The 13590-nt window shown below is 34.5% G+C and overlaps 1 protein-coding gene across 2 annotated transcripts in view; it reads left to right on the top strand.

The window, feature by feature from the left end:
• The window catches only part of VPS13B (vacuolar protein sorting 13 homolog B), an 806197-nt gene that overhangs the window by 102307 nt on the left and 690300 nt on the right, over nucleotides 1-13590 (top strand). For both annotated transcript variants that reach the window (XM_047088880.1, XM_047088879.1), the window contains exons 9-13: nucleotides 579-674; nucleotides 1145-1267; nucleotides 1772-1909; nucleotides 2841-2928; nucleotides 10099-10290. In XM_047088880.1, coding sequence (XP_046944836.1) covers nucleotides 579-674; nucleotides 1145-1267; nucleotides 1772-1909; nucleotides 2841-2928; nucleotides 10099-10290 — 637 coding nt within the window. The remainder of the gene's footprint in view (nucleotides 1-578; nucleotides 675-1144; nucleotides 1268-1771; nucleotides 1910-2840; nucleotides 2929-10098; nucleotides 10291-13590) is intronic.

The following is a 13590-nucleotide window of genomic DNA, read 5'->3' as shown; positions in this document are numbered from 1 at the left end:
CTTGAGTAGTACTTGTTATCCAGCTGTCACCGATTAAGTGTTTGCATCACTGAATGAGTCTGAGACATTCTATGAGACACATACGTTGAAAGTAAACACCCACGAACCTACTTCCCTCACAGAATTAGAATAAGTTTTGTTGAATCTCTTTGTGTCTGTTCATAATTTTCTTTTTGATGGAAACTTTGGGAGAAATTTTGTAAATGATTGAACTAAACCTGGTTGAATGTATATTGAATTGAGGCTAAAATACATAAAATTTTGCGCAGAATGTATGAGTAGTTATATAACTATGGGACTTATACACAGCTTTACCTTTTCAAGCAATATTGTTAAAACAAAGAAGTTAAATAAAATAAGATGGCATTAAATTCTCTATGTGAGTTTAGACTCGCATTTTCAACCTTTATACCATGGATAATCTGTCACAGCTGTTTTTGTTGCACCTGTTTTCCTGCTTAATAATTAAATTTCCTGAATCTTAAAATTGGCCCTGTTTCCATCAATTCATCATAATAATGACAGTTTATTGCTTTCCTAATACTAATTTTACTTAATATTCTTACATTGTTTCTTAGCTCACTGAAATGCAAGCTGAGAGTAGTTATTATAGCCCTCAGAAAGTTAAATCTAAAGAAGTATTGTGTTGGGAACAAGAAGGAACTACAGTTGAGGTAATGTTTCAACATTGAACATATATTTTTAAAACTTTTTGAATGGCCTTTAATGTTTAATAAATGCAAGCTTTTATCATAAGTGGTATGTTTAAAGTACATTTATGGTTTTATAATTCTATTTTAGTCATCAGTAGTATTGGTTGAAATATTTAACAAAGATTTTATTATAATATGGAATGTTAATTTATCCTTTCATTTTCTTCATTTAACTTGTGTGATCTCATATATATGTGTATATTAATGTTCGTAAGATGCCAGTCATTGAGGATACAAAGATTTGAGGATACAGAGACAAGTAAGATATTTCTTAATTTAATAGGGTTATGATCTGAGGAGAATAAATTTGCAAAGGCCATAATCCTAAAGAAGTTGTTTCTCCTAATTTAGAAGTTTTACAAGAAAAGCCTATATATAACATTTTTATGAAATTCAAATTCTTGGTTCTAATGTTTCCTTCTCTCTTATAGGCCCTTATGATGGGAGAGCCTTTTTTTGATTGCCAGATTGGTTTTGTTGGTTGCAGAGCCATGTGCCTTAAAGGAATTATGGGTGTTAAAGATTTTGAAGAGAATATGAATAGAAGTGAAACTGTAAGTCAAATTCTCCCTTTCCTCCCTCCTCCTCCTTCTCCTCCTCCTCCTCCTTCTCCTCCTCCTCCTTCTTCTTTTTGTATAGAAGACAGGGATAATGAAGTGCTTATTGAAGTGTTTAACCATACCAAAAAACCTGTTAGACTACATATATCTTTGGCTTAAGAGAGGAACTTTACTGTTTTCCCCTATAAGAAATTATAGAGCTCAGGGGAATTTAGAAAGTTGGTAGCACTTAACACCTGGACAATAGTTCCAAATACTTTTCAATCCATAAATGTTTCTTCTTTCTTGTTTATGGCAGCCACTTGGAGTTCCTTTTTGGTTTGTTAAAATGTTCTTTGCCAATATAGGCAGTGAAAAATGGAGACAACGTTCCTTGTCTTTTTATAGGACTTCAAGTTGTAGTGACTACTAAATGGGTATTATAAAACCAAGGTTTTATTTTCTTTAGCAGTTCAATGATTTTTCCTCCTGTTAAGAAATTTTTGTATTTATTTTCAGGAAGCCTGTTTCTTCATTTGTGGTGAAAATTTGAGTATGAAAGGTTTGACATACCTCACAAACTCATTGTTTGATTACCGAAGTCCAGAAAATAATGGTACTCGTGCAGAATTCATCTTGGATGCAGCCCATCATAAGGTTAGAGAATATATAGTTGAGCCAGTTTCTAGGCTCTGTTAGGGCGGATGCTTTGTGCGAATAGTTGGGATTGCCATTTTTCTTCTCAAGTAATCTATTCTAAATGCTGGTTGTTCATTGAAACATTTAGAGTATTTTTGTCCAGTTTCTACATCTAGAGAAGTTTAAAGAGTGCACAAAGATCTCTACTTACATATAGTATGTAGCCAGTTAGTTGGTTTATCCATTCTCTAAAGTTAAGATAGTCATGGAGGAAACTTGTAGCGTTGTCTTCTAATTTTAGTTCCTCTGTGTAGGGGATAAATGGGAAGAGATGAAGAATTTCACGTTTTACTGTGTATGTATCTTAGTGTTATTTGAATTTTTCATATAAAATCCGTGTACTTCTATGGAATAAATTTAAACATTCAAAAAAAGGTTACCAGAAGGTTAATATAATAGAATAAATAAAATATATTTTAACTCTTTTTGCTATGTTTACTTTTATAAAGAATTTAATTTTAATCTGCATACTTACATACATTATACATATTTTAGTATATCTTTAGTATTTAAGTTTCATTTAAGTGTACTGGATTATTTAAGGATTAAATATATTTGAGGGTATATATATTATTAGACAGTTTTGTGATGTTGTTAAAGGTCAAGGGTATACTATCCTATTCCATTACAGGTGTTCATTAACCAGACATTGATAAAGTGTTCAAAATGTCTAGTAGAATTATGGATGTCCTTTTGTGTGGTCTGTTGTAGAGTTAACATTACCTTTCTTAGAAGTGAATCCTTTGGCTAGCCTCTGTTGTTTTGGTAATTCTTTGACTTGATACACATTCTGTGTAAGGATGTGTGTCTGATTCTTGACCTATTAGGTTTTAAACTCAAAAGTCTCTTCTATACAATGTGTGTTCTATTTGCTTTTCTTTGTTGGCAGGAGACATACACTGAGATAGCTGGAATGCAAAGGTTTGGGGCTTTTTACATGGATTACCTGTATACAATGGAGAACATCAGTGGCAAAGGTACTAGTTTCTTTCCTTTACATTTGCTTTTCTTTGAACAAGGGAAACAAAAGACTCTTCAGAATCAGTTGGTCCTTGACTGGTTGTCATCTATTACATCATTTTTATCTTCTGTTACTTTGGGGAATGGTTTAATTTTAATATCATGTTAGCATTTGCTTAGACCCTTATTAGATTTTTAATCCTTTCTTATATATAACCAACTAAATTTATATAACCAACTAAATTTATATAACCAACTAGATTTATATAACCAACTAGATTTATATAACCAACTAGATTTAGTTCTATTATGTACCAAGTATTAAAATTTTGATACATCAAATTTCATATTATATTAAGTTGTCCGAAAGCATAAACATTTCCTTTTAGGTATTAAATACATTTTGAAGGTTATGTAGATCTTATTATTTAAAAAACTGTTATTTCAAGCAGAGTAGTGGAAATAAATGCTTCTGGAGACTATGGATACATAGTATTTTATTATATGTTTTATTTTTATTAGCAAATGATGTTTTTAAAAGTTTAACTGATATTTTATGTGCTTGTCAATATACTATATTGTGCTTATTCTGTTTTCATATTGAAAGCTTAGCGAAAATACGTTTATTTTTTTGTTAATTTTTTATATGTTAATAATTGATTTCTGTATGTTAGGTGATGAGTTAGATATGGTGAATGCTAAGAAGACCAAAGCATTTCTCAAGAAACCAATAGGTGGTGTTTATGAACTTAAATGATTATAGTATACAGCACGTTAAGAACAGTAGTATAAATGGAGAGCTAAGAGAGGTCTGGGTCAGAAAGTGACTATTTTTATGTGTGGGGTTAAAGACTTCACAGAGAAGTTGATCTTGAAGGATCTTGAAGTTTTGTTAGATGGTAACATAAGGAAAGAGCAGTAATTTTCTGCTTCCTCTTTTTGTAAGGGATTTCTAAATGTTGTTCTCATCGATAAACCTTGGATTTACTTTTTTCCCTAAACTCTTTCTTGAAGTTATTTTATTCTTTTCCGTGGATCCAAGTACCTTCTATATGTTCATGCGCATATTTGTAATTTTAGTTTAAACTTCTTTCAGTTTAGAATTAAATATCCAATGCATACATGACATTTTTACTTCTTTATGTGTCTCACAAATACTTCAAAAGTGAATACGTTCAAATGGAATTATTAAAATCCCTATGACCACCTACTGCTTCTCTTTTAGTTTCAATCTTGGAACATTGTTCTGTCTTCTGGTACCTCAAGCCAGAAACCTAGGGATCCTCACGACACACTCCTCCTTTCCTAGCATCCAGTTCATCAACACATTTTGTCAACATTCATCTACAAAAATCTATCTTCATTTACTTCTTGTAAACTCCACTGTTACCACTCTTGTAAACTCCACTGTTACCATCCATTATGCTGTTTTCTTTAGATTTTAATCGCTTTTTTTACTGGCTTCCTGCTGCTCACTGTTTCAGATTGATTTAATTCTGTGCATAAAACCTTCACTCACTGCCTTTGCATTGCTTTATTTAAAGATAAATTTATATTGTGTATCTGATTTTGATCTCGGAGGTAGGATAGCCACTAAGGGAGATAGAAACAAGAAAGGATTTTTGTAGGAAAAAAGGGTTTTTTTCTTTTAATGTTTTATTTATTTTTGAGAGAGCACATGTTGGGAAGGAGCAGAGAGAGGGGGACAGAGGACCTGCAGCGGGCTCTGTGCAGACAAGTGCGAGCCCCACGTGGGGCTTGAACTCAGGAACTGTGAGATCATGACCTGAGCCAAAGTCGGATGCCCGATCGACTGAGCCACCAGGTGCTTTGGCAAAGATGTGTTTTGAGTTACCTGTGGACATTGAAGCTAAGATGTTCAATAGCCAATTGTGTATAGGAAAGGGCAACTCAGAAGTCTGTGTTCTAAGAACTTTATAAATTGCTATAGTGTTGGATTTACCAAATGTAAAATGGTAGGTTTCTGCTGGCTTAGAATGGAGTCTTATGCATGTGTTGTGGATTAGGTATCTTGTTAGGTGGAGTATCAAGTAGCTGTCCTTCAAGGAAGGAAACTGAGCACTGAAAATTTTATTTGTACATTTACTGTGGAAACAGTTTATATTTGCTACAGTGCTTATATATGGTCTGTGTGAGAAACTGGTAGTTTTTTAACTGTTAAACTTTTCCTATTTTCCATTTCCATGAGTAGTATATACAATGTTATAAATATCTGAGTCCTTAACTTTTTAATTTATTTATTTTTGAGAGAGAAATCAGGGAAGGGTTAGAGAGAGAGGGAGACAGAGAGAGGTTTGCCTGGTTTAGCTCTGGAAGGCAGTGGTTTTTTATGAGAATGGCATGCTATTTATACCTAATTAAAACAAAAATTTTTTTAAATTAAAAAAAATTTTTTTTAATGTTTATTTTTGAGAGAGACAGAGACAGAATATGAGTGGGTTAGGGGCAGAGAGAGAGGGAGACACAGAATCCAAAGCAGGCTCCAGGCTCTGAGCTGTCAGCACAGAGCCCAATGCAGGGCTTGAACTCACTAGCCGTGAGATCATGACCTGAGCCGAAGTCAGACGCTCAACCGACTGAGCCACCCAGGCGCCCCGAACAAAAATTTTTTTAATGTTTATTTTTGAGAGAGAGAGAGAGAGAGAGTGCTAATGGGGGAGAGGCAGAGAGAGAGGGAGACAATCTGAAACAGGCTCTGTGCTGATAGCGCAGAGCCCAATGTGGGGATCAAACTCATGAACCGTGAGATCATGACTTGAGCCAAAATCAAGAGTTGGTCACTTAACTGCCTGAGCCACTTGGGCGTCCCTTAGTCCTTAACTTTTTAAAAACAAACTATTAGGTCATAACATACAAACATACATTTATGTACAGAATAGCAAAGAATTATAAAGGAAACCCCTGTGTATTCCCCACACCAAGCCAGGAAGTAGGACAGTGTCCGTATTCAATATGCATTCTGTGTGTTCTTTTTTTTTTTTTTTTTTTTTTAAATCACATTCTCCTCCCTGCCTCAGCAGAGGAAACTGCTGTTGTGAGATTTGTGGTAATTACTTCTTGTTTTTGGTCTCCTACTACACATCTACTTTCTCAGTTATGCAAACAGGGATGTTTTTTGATAAAATTTCACTGTTAATTTGTGAATGTCGCATGTACTTGAAAAATGTATTCATTTATTCAAATAATTTGTTTATTCCTTGCCTGCTTTTAGGTAACTGTGTTTATGTTTGTTTCTCATTGTGGTTTTATATTCATTTATAATACAGTGGTGGTGATGATGGTGATAATAATAGTAATGAATATTCATTAAATGGTTTTAAATGGAAGGTGCTATTTTGAGTGTTTCACATGTATTAACTTATTTAGTCCTCATAATAACCCTAAAGGTAGATAACCTTATCTTCATTTTACAAGTGATGAAAACAGCCAGTCCTAGATAAGTTAAGTAACTTGGTCAAGATTATACACCTATTCTGTGGGATTTGAACCCAGCCAGTCAGACTGTACAGCCTGCATTCATAACTACTGTGTTCAGATTTTCTTCTTTCTTTGATTACTTGAAGCAAGAAATTTGTAGAGTGAACCTAAGAAAAGTATTTTGAATTCTCACAAGAGGTTAATATTAAACAGTTTAAAGAAATATTTTATCTAAAATGCTTGGTTTGGTGTCAGTTGACATTTATTTGTTTGTATAGTCCAAATTATCAAAAAAGTACCCTAAATTTAATCTAAGTATCTAAATACATATTAAACCAATAATTTCACAACGTTTGTAGTTAATTCTGAAATTTTTTTTTTTCAACATTTTTATTTATTTTGGGGACAGAGAGAGACAGAGCATGAACGGGGGAGGGGCAGAGAGAGAGGGAGACACAGAATCGGAAACAGGCTCCAGGCTCCGAGCCATCAGCCCAGAGCCTGACGCGGGGCTCGAACTCACGGACCGCGAGATCGTGACCTGGCTGAAGTCGGACGCTTAACCGACTGCGCCACCCAGGCGCCCCAATTCTGAAATTTTGAAGCTAGATTTGATTGGTGTGTTTAAATTCATGACAGTATTCTAATTAATGCAAGAAACTAGTATGCAGTACCAAAAAACTTACATTTATTTTTGTTGTGATAAATGATGTAGCAGTTAGTACTTTACCCACATTATGAAATGGCATATAAATAAAAATTCAGTTAATAAGTTTCCTGTGCTACTGTTTGATACTGATAAGCATCTTCTGACAGTTTTTTGTTATGCTGCCTGAAAGCACTCAGTGTTTTGTAAACTAAATTGAAATATTTCTTCATATAACTGTTTGAATATTTGTTACTATGACTAGTGCCTTTCTAGTTTTTTTTTTTTTTAACTTAGGAAGTTATTGCACATGTTTTTATGGACCTAAAATAAAAGATAGATGAAAATGTAACCTACAAAAGGAAAATTTTAGAGAACTATAAAATTGAAATACTTCCGTTACTGGATTGAGGGAAAGGATGAGAGAGAGGCATCATGGTTCATTGCCTATTTGAATCTGTATGTCTTGGGACAGTGTTGGTATTAATTGAAAGGAATGCTGGAATAGAAGGATTCTTGATTCCTGCATTATTTTGGGTAGGGATTAATTTTCTAGCTCATAGAGTAGAGCTAAAACAGACTCTTTTTTCCTTAAAGAAAAAAAAGACTCCTAAGGTAGAAGTTACAAGCAAACTTAAATGAGAAGCAGTGGGTGAAGAAAGTAGGTGAATCTCTAGTGAAAGAGGACAATATGTGTACATTGACAGTACAAATGCTTGGTGGAGTTGTTTTGATAGATTGCAGAATAGGAAGAAGAATGGTTTTCTATCAGTAGGTATAAAAGTAAATATAGGAAGATAGGGGCAGTGTAGATGCTGTTGCTTCTAGCTGTCCCAGGGAGACTGGTAAATCCTTTCTTTTCATTGGGCTACGTGGATGTTGTGTTGACTCTTAATAAGAGTAGCCAAACATTCAGGGGGCTGGATTGACCCAAACGTATTGAGTGTGGGTTCAGTAAATACCTTGCTGAAAAGATTTAGCAAAAAGCCTGTTGCAGTTTTACATTTCAGACAAGCCACTGGCATCTAAATTTAAACTGCCTTGGAATCAAGTTGTATTACCTGGAAAAAAGATGCTTATGGGCTTCTATTACTTTAGAGACAATTTGATGACTAAAAAAAGGGTCTTCTGATAATATTAAGTTCGTTTAGGAAGCCTGATAGCCCTTATGGAACTCAACGCAGAACATTTTCTGTGATTTTGTATATTGTGATTTATAACCAAAATTTTTTTTGTTGTCTTCAAGTTACCCTTCCTAACAGGTTTGCCTGGCTTAGCTCTGGAAGGCAGTGATTCTTTATGTGAATGGCATGTTATTTATTCCTAATTAAAAAAAATTTTTTTAATGTTTATTTTTGAGAGAAATGTTTAATATTTAACTTTGAGAGTGCTAATGGGGGAGGAGCAGAGAGAGAGACAGAATCTGAAACAGGCTCTGAGCTGTCAGCGCAAAGCCTGATGTGGGGCTTGAATCCATTAATGTGTGAGATCATGATCTTAGCTGAAGTTGGATGTTCAACTGATTGAGCCATCCTGGTGCCCTTCTACCTAATTTCTAATGTGACTCAGTATTATTTGTCTATATGCGTTTATATTTTTATTATGTATATATATATATTATATATGCGTATCATGTATAAGATTAACTTTGTATGTTTTATTTGATTTTAGTTAAGTCTGTGTGTGGTCCACCTTAATATATGAATAATTAATTTTTTCTTTTTTGTCTGTGACACTGAGACTAAAGATTGAACTGAACTCCTTTGTTTAAAATTACAGAAATGTATTCTTGAAAAAGTTATTGGAAGGTGTAGATACAGAACTTTTGTGTTTAATAGGGCCTTTCTAGATTCTAAAGGTATTAGTGCTGGGAAGCCTTACTTTCCTATTTTTGTTTGAATAAACTAAGAATGGCTTAAGAATTATAAATTACTGGGTGGCTGGTGGTTAAGCGTCTGGCTTTGGCTCAGGTCGTGATCTCACGGCTTGTGGGTTGGAGCCCTGCATCAGGGTCTGTGTCAGCATCACAGCTCAGAGTCTGGAGGCTCCTTTGGATTCTGTATCTCCTTCTCTCTTTACCCCTCCCCCGCTTGTGCTCTTTCTCTCTCTTGCTCTCTCAGAAATAAACATTAAAAAAAATAAAAAAAGATTTATAAATTACCATATGTTGTCACTTATAACAGATGGTTTATGTATTAAAACTGAATCTCTAGTATAAGGAGTGTGCATGTTAAGGAGAAATACTTGTAGGTAGAGCCAAGATTTTTCTTAGAAGATAGCCTCTGGTTCCTCCTCAATATATGGGGAGATAAGGGATTGAAGAACTTGGGTTCTGCACTATGAATCATGGCCATAATAATTTTATTCTGGAAAAAGTTTAAAGCAGGTAGTACCTCTAGTTCACTTCCATGGTCAACTATACAACTCTCACAGTACCTTGTGAACATGTAATTGTAAACAATCTATTTTTCAGTGAAACTTCCAAAAGAGTAAAATGCAACTTCCTCCGCTCATGTTTTCCAGTCAACGTAATAGTATTGTGTATAGAATTATTGGATATTAGCCAGTTCGATTTTAGAGAATAGTTTTCTAAGAATGATTGTTCGAGTTTTATAGCACTTCTTGTAATATTAAATAGATTACAGGGATAGTTTTTATCTGAATCAATTTTTTTTTGATGGTAATACTGTCCCATCGGTATGGAGAAAAATATATATGGTCAGTGTTCCATGTATTCAGCCAATGAAGAATTGTTTTTTTTTTTTTTTTTTTTTAAATTTTTTTTTCAACGTTTATTTATTTTTGGGACAGAGAGAGACAGAGCATGAACGGGGGAGGGGCAGAGAGAGAGGGAGACACAGAATCGGAAACAGGCTTCAGGCTCTGAGCCATCAGCCCAGAGCTCGACGCGGGGCTCGAACTCACGGACCGCAAGATCGTGACCTGGCTGAAGTCGGACGCTTAACCGACTGCGCCACCCAGGCGCCCCGAAGAATTGGTTTTAAGGCATTAAGCTATAAGCTAAAAAGATAAGAAAAGAGTAATATTTAAATTGGTATATCTGATGGCTTAAAATATTGATGTAACATTTGGCTTTTTATAGGTTCTGCAAATCAACAAGACTTTTCTTCAGGGAAAAGTGAAGATATGGGAGTAGTTCAGGAGAAGTCTACCAAAAGCCTTGTTATAGGTCCTCTAGACTTTCGTTTGGATAGCAGTGCAGTGCATCGAATTTTGAAAATGATTGTTTGTGCATTGGAACATGAATATGAACCGTACAGTGGACTAAAACCAGGTTGGTTTTTGGCTTAATTTTAAATCTCCTGGTAGTTGGTTTGAATGATTTTATAATCCAATTTGTTCTATTTTTGCTAAATTACACTTTTTAGGTAGTTTGCCTATTTGATTTTCATGGATTTAGTTAATTTAAAGAATATACATGTGTGTAGAAGTTATGGGAGAGGTCAAGATTTGGAAATTGTATAAGTACTTTATTTGCCAGTATTTGTCAGTATTTCATTGCCACACCTTTTTGGTACTCTTTCCAGTATATATTCCTGAAATATAATTTTCTTCCCTTAATTGGATTCTAAGGAACAGACATGAAGATGGACTCTAAATGTACAAATTTAGCATTTAAGGAGACTGAGGTCTTACTGGTAAAAAAGAATTTGCTGTACACCTAATTTCTTCTACATGGCATGAAGGTATCATAGTTTCCACAAGGACCTTTGTGGGGTTAGACTATGGTTTGAATTCTGACTCCTTCTTACCTTAGGGAATTTAAGGAACATTACTGATTTTTCCATTTCTCTGTCTTTCTAATGAGTTTAATTATTGTGACAGAGATGGTTAAATTGTCTCCCCAATATCCGTTATCCTCTTATTTTATGGTAAAAGAAGTTTCTGTGATAGAAATTTTTATGATAAAAATAAAGATGATATATCCATATATCCCAAGTATAGTCCTATACCTCAAGGTTCTGGCTACCAGGATAGTAGCAGAAGTTTATGTGAGTTTTTGGGCCATGACTTTAAAAGGAAAAGTGCAAGCCTGCCTTTTTTCCTTTACCCCTTCCTTCTGGCTGGAAAAAATTAAAATGGCAGGAGCTGGAGCTGCTAGCTTAGACCCTGAGATGAAAACTGCATTCTGGGATGACGGAACAAGGTGGGATCAACCTAGGTCTTTGGTAGCATGGTATCACTATGTCAACTCTTGGTCCCTTAGACTCAGATTGTTGTGTTAAAGAAATAAACTTTTGCTGTTGTTCGAACTTCTTTATTTGACTTTTATCATTGCAATTTACTGTTACTCTAAATGTTACACTAATAGGACCAACTTTTAAAGTTTAGTGCATGTAATAGCATATAACACAGTGCCTAGTGCATAGTTAAGTGCTTGACATGTTTATGCATTCATTTCTTGCACCTTGCTTGAACGCCTACTCCATTACAGGCACTCTTAGAAGTGTTAGGATAATATGTATAGAATGGCTAAAATAAAAAACAGTGATAGTACTGGGAGATGTCAGGGAGAATGTGAAGAAACTGGATCACTCATTCATCCCTGATGGGAATTTATAATATAGAACCACTTCTAAAAACAGTTTGGCAGTTTCTTTTAAAAACTAAACATGCAGCTACCGTATAGCCTAGCAGCTGTACTCTTGGGCATTTATCCCAGAGAAATGAAAACTTAGGTTTGCATAAAAATTAGTACATAATTTGTTTTTCTCATGTAAAAGTCCAAGCTGGTAGGTGCTCTAGTGGATTAGGGTAACTGTTCCAGGAGGTTGTCTTAGACCCAGAATTCCTTCTGTCTTGTTATTCTACCATTCTCTGAGACACGTCTCCTCTATATGGTAAGTGTTGGCCCACCATTACAATATTGAATTTGAATCAACAGGAAAGGGGGAACAAGAGAAAATGGTAGGTATGTAGTTTCATTTCATAATATGGCTCTGTCACCCATTGACCAAAACTTAGTAACATGTCCCTATAGCTAACGTCAGGGGAGGCTGGAAAGTATAGTTTCTGGGAGTTTCAATACTAAAGTTCAGAGGGTTTTGTTGCTAAAAGAAAGGTTGTAATTAGCAGTTTCTTCTACAGTGGAATTATGCCCTACACACATACACACACACACGTATATATAACATGAATTTTTATCTGAAGCCGTTTATCATCTCAAAAACATGATTGTGTGTGTGTATGCACAAATTGAAATTGTTTCACACTTTTGGATATTTCTGTCAAAACAAGAAAACCTCTCTTACTATTGGTATAAATGTATAGAAATGAAAAAAAATGGAAAGAGAATAGTAAGAGAATAGTAAGAAAGAGTTTTATTTCTTTGTAAAAAAAAAAAGAGTAGTTTAAATGGTGCTTGTCATAGAATTTAGAATATAGAGTAATCATCTTTCCTGTATTTTAGCAAATTGTTACACTTCCAAGTTTGGATTAGATTCCTGTACACTTTCAATGTTGTGAACACCTCTGAGAGTTCCTTTAATGGGAAGTGTTTTGTTTGGGGTATCTTCTGGGACATCTTCAGATACCTTCATTCTTTTTATCACAACCACTTTCTTCGTCAACATCAGTTTTTCTTCACTAAGTTCCCCTAGCTACATAGCAAGAGTCTTTCCAATGATATGCTGTTGATATTCCCACAGTCACCTGTTTCTTCCCTAACTCCTTGTATGTTACCAGTATGTTTCTTTGCTGCACTTTCATCTTTGATTGGCAGTTCTGTTTAAATTATACATTTTTGCAAAATGTCACATAGGTTTATCACTGGTAAACAAGGAGGCGATACAACTACATGCTTTGCTGTCTATACATAGTTAAATAACAGGTATGAGATACCAGTAACCAAACCTGACAGACTTTGAAAGAAGTGACATGATTGATCACTGATCATGATGCACATTTTTTCTTTATGTTATGATTTATGGAAAGAAGAACTAGTAGTAAGTCTTGTACTTTAAGTAGTTATTATACTGTGGTAACTGATACTTGAACTATTTTTTTGGGGGGGAACTGGCATTTTTAACTAAAACAAGATAACAAATTCATTCATACATATCAGAACTGTGCAAAGTAAGAGCTACTTGATATGAGTGCATATGTATTTAATCTTAAGTACTTAATTCTCCATTTTTAAACTATTAATGTGTAGGGGTATAGTTCTGTGAATTTTGCAGACTTAACCACATTTGTGTAACTGTTTAAGAAATGGTGATTTAGCAGCACTTCAGAAGTCCCCTTTGTGCTCTCCTCTGGTTACTCCTCTGACCCCAAGGGAAACCATTCTCCTTACTTTTAACATGGATTTAGTTATTTTGCTTATTTTATAATTCATGTAAATGGAATCACACAGTATGTATCTTTTGTCACTGGCTTGAGCTTAAATTATGAGATTCATTTCATTGTTACATAGTATCCCTTTATATGAATATACTATAACTTAATTATCCATTATGTTGGTGAGTAGTTTCTAGTTTTTGGTTATTATGATAGTGATGCCACAAACATTCTAGTACATGCCTTTTGGTAAATGTGTACTTTTGGGCATGGAAGAGTGGAATCACTTAGGTAC

The sequence above is a fragment of the Lynx rufus genome, unplaced genomic scaffold (genome assembly GCF_022079265.1).
Source record: "Lynx rufus isolate CCGP_SWC_20201006 ecotype Redwood Valley unplaced genomic scaffold, mLynRuf1.p SCAF_26, whole genome shotgun sequence".
Lineage (NCBI taxonomy): Eukaryota > Metazoa > Chordata > Mammalia > Carnivora > Felidae > Lynx > Lynx rufus.
Note: the sequence above shows the minus strand (reverse complement) of the source record. Positions and strands in the feature narration are given on the sequence as shown.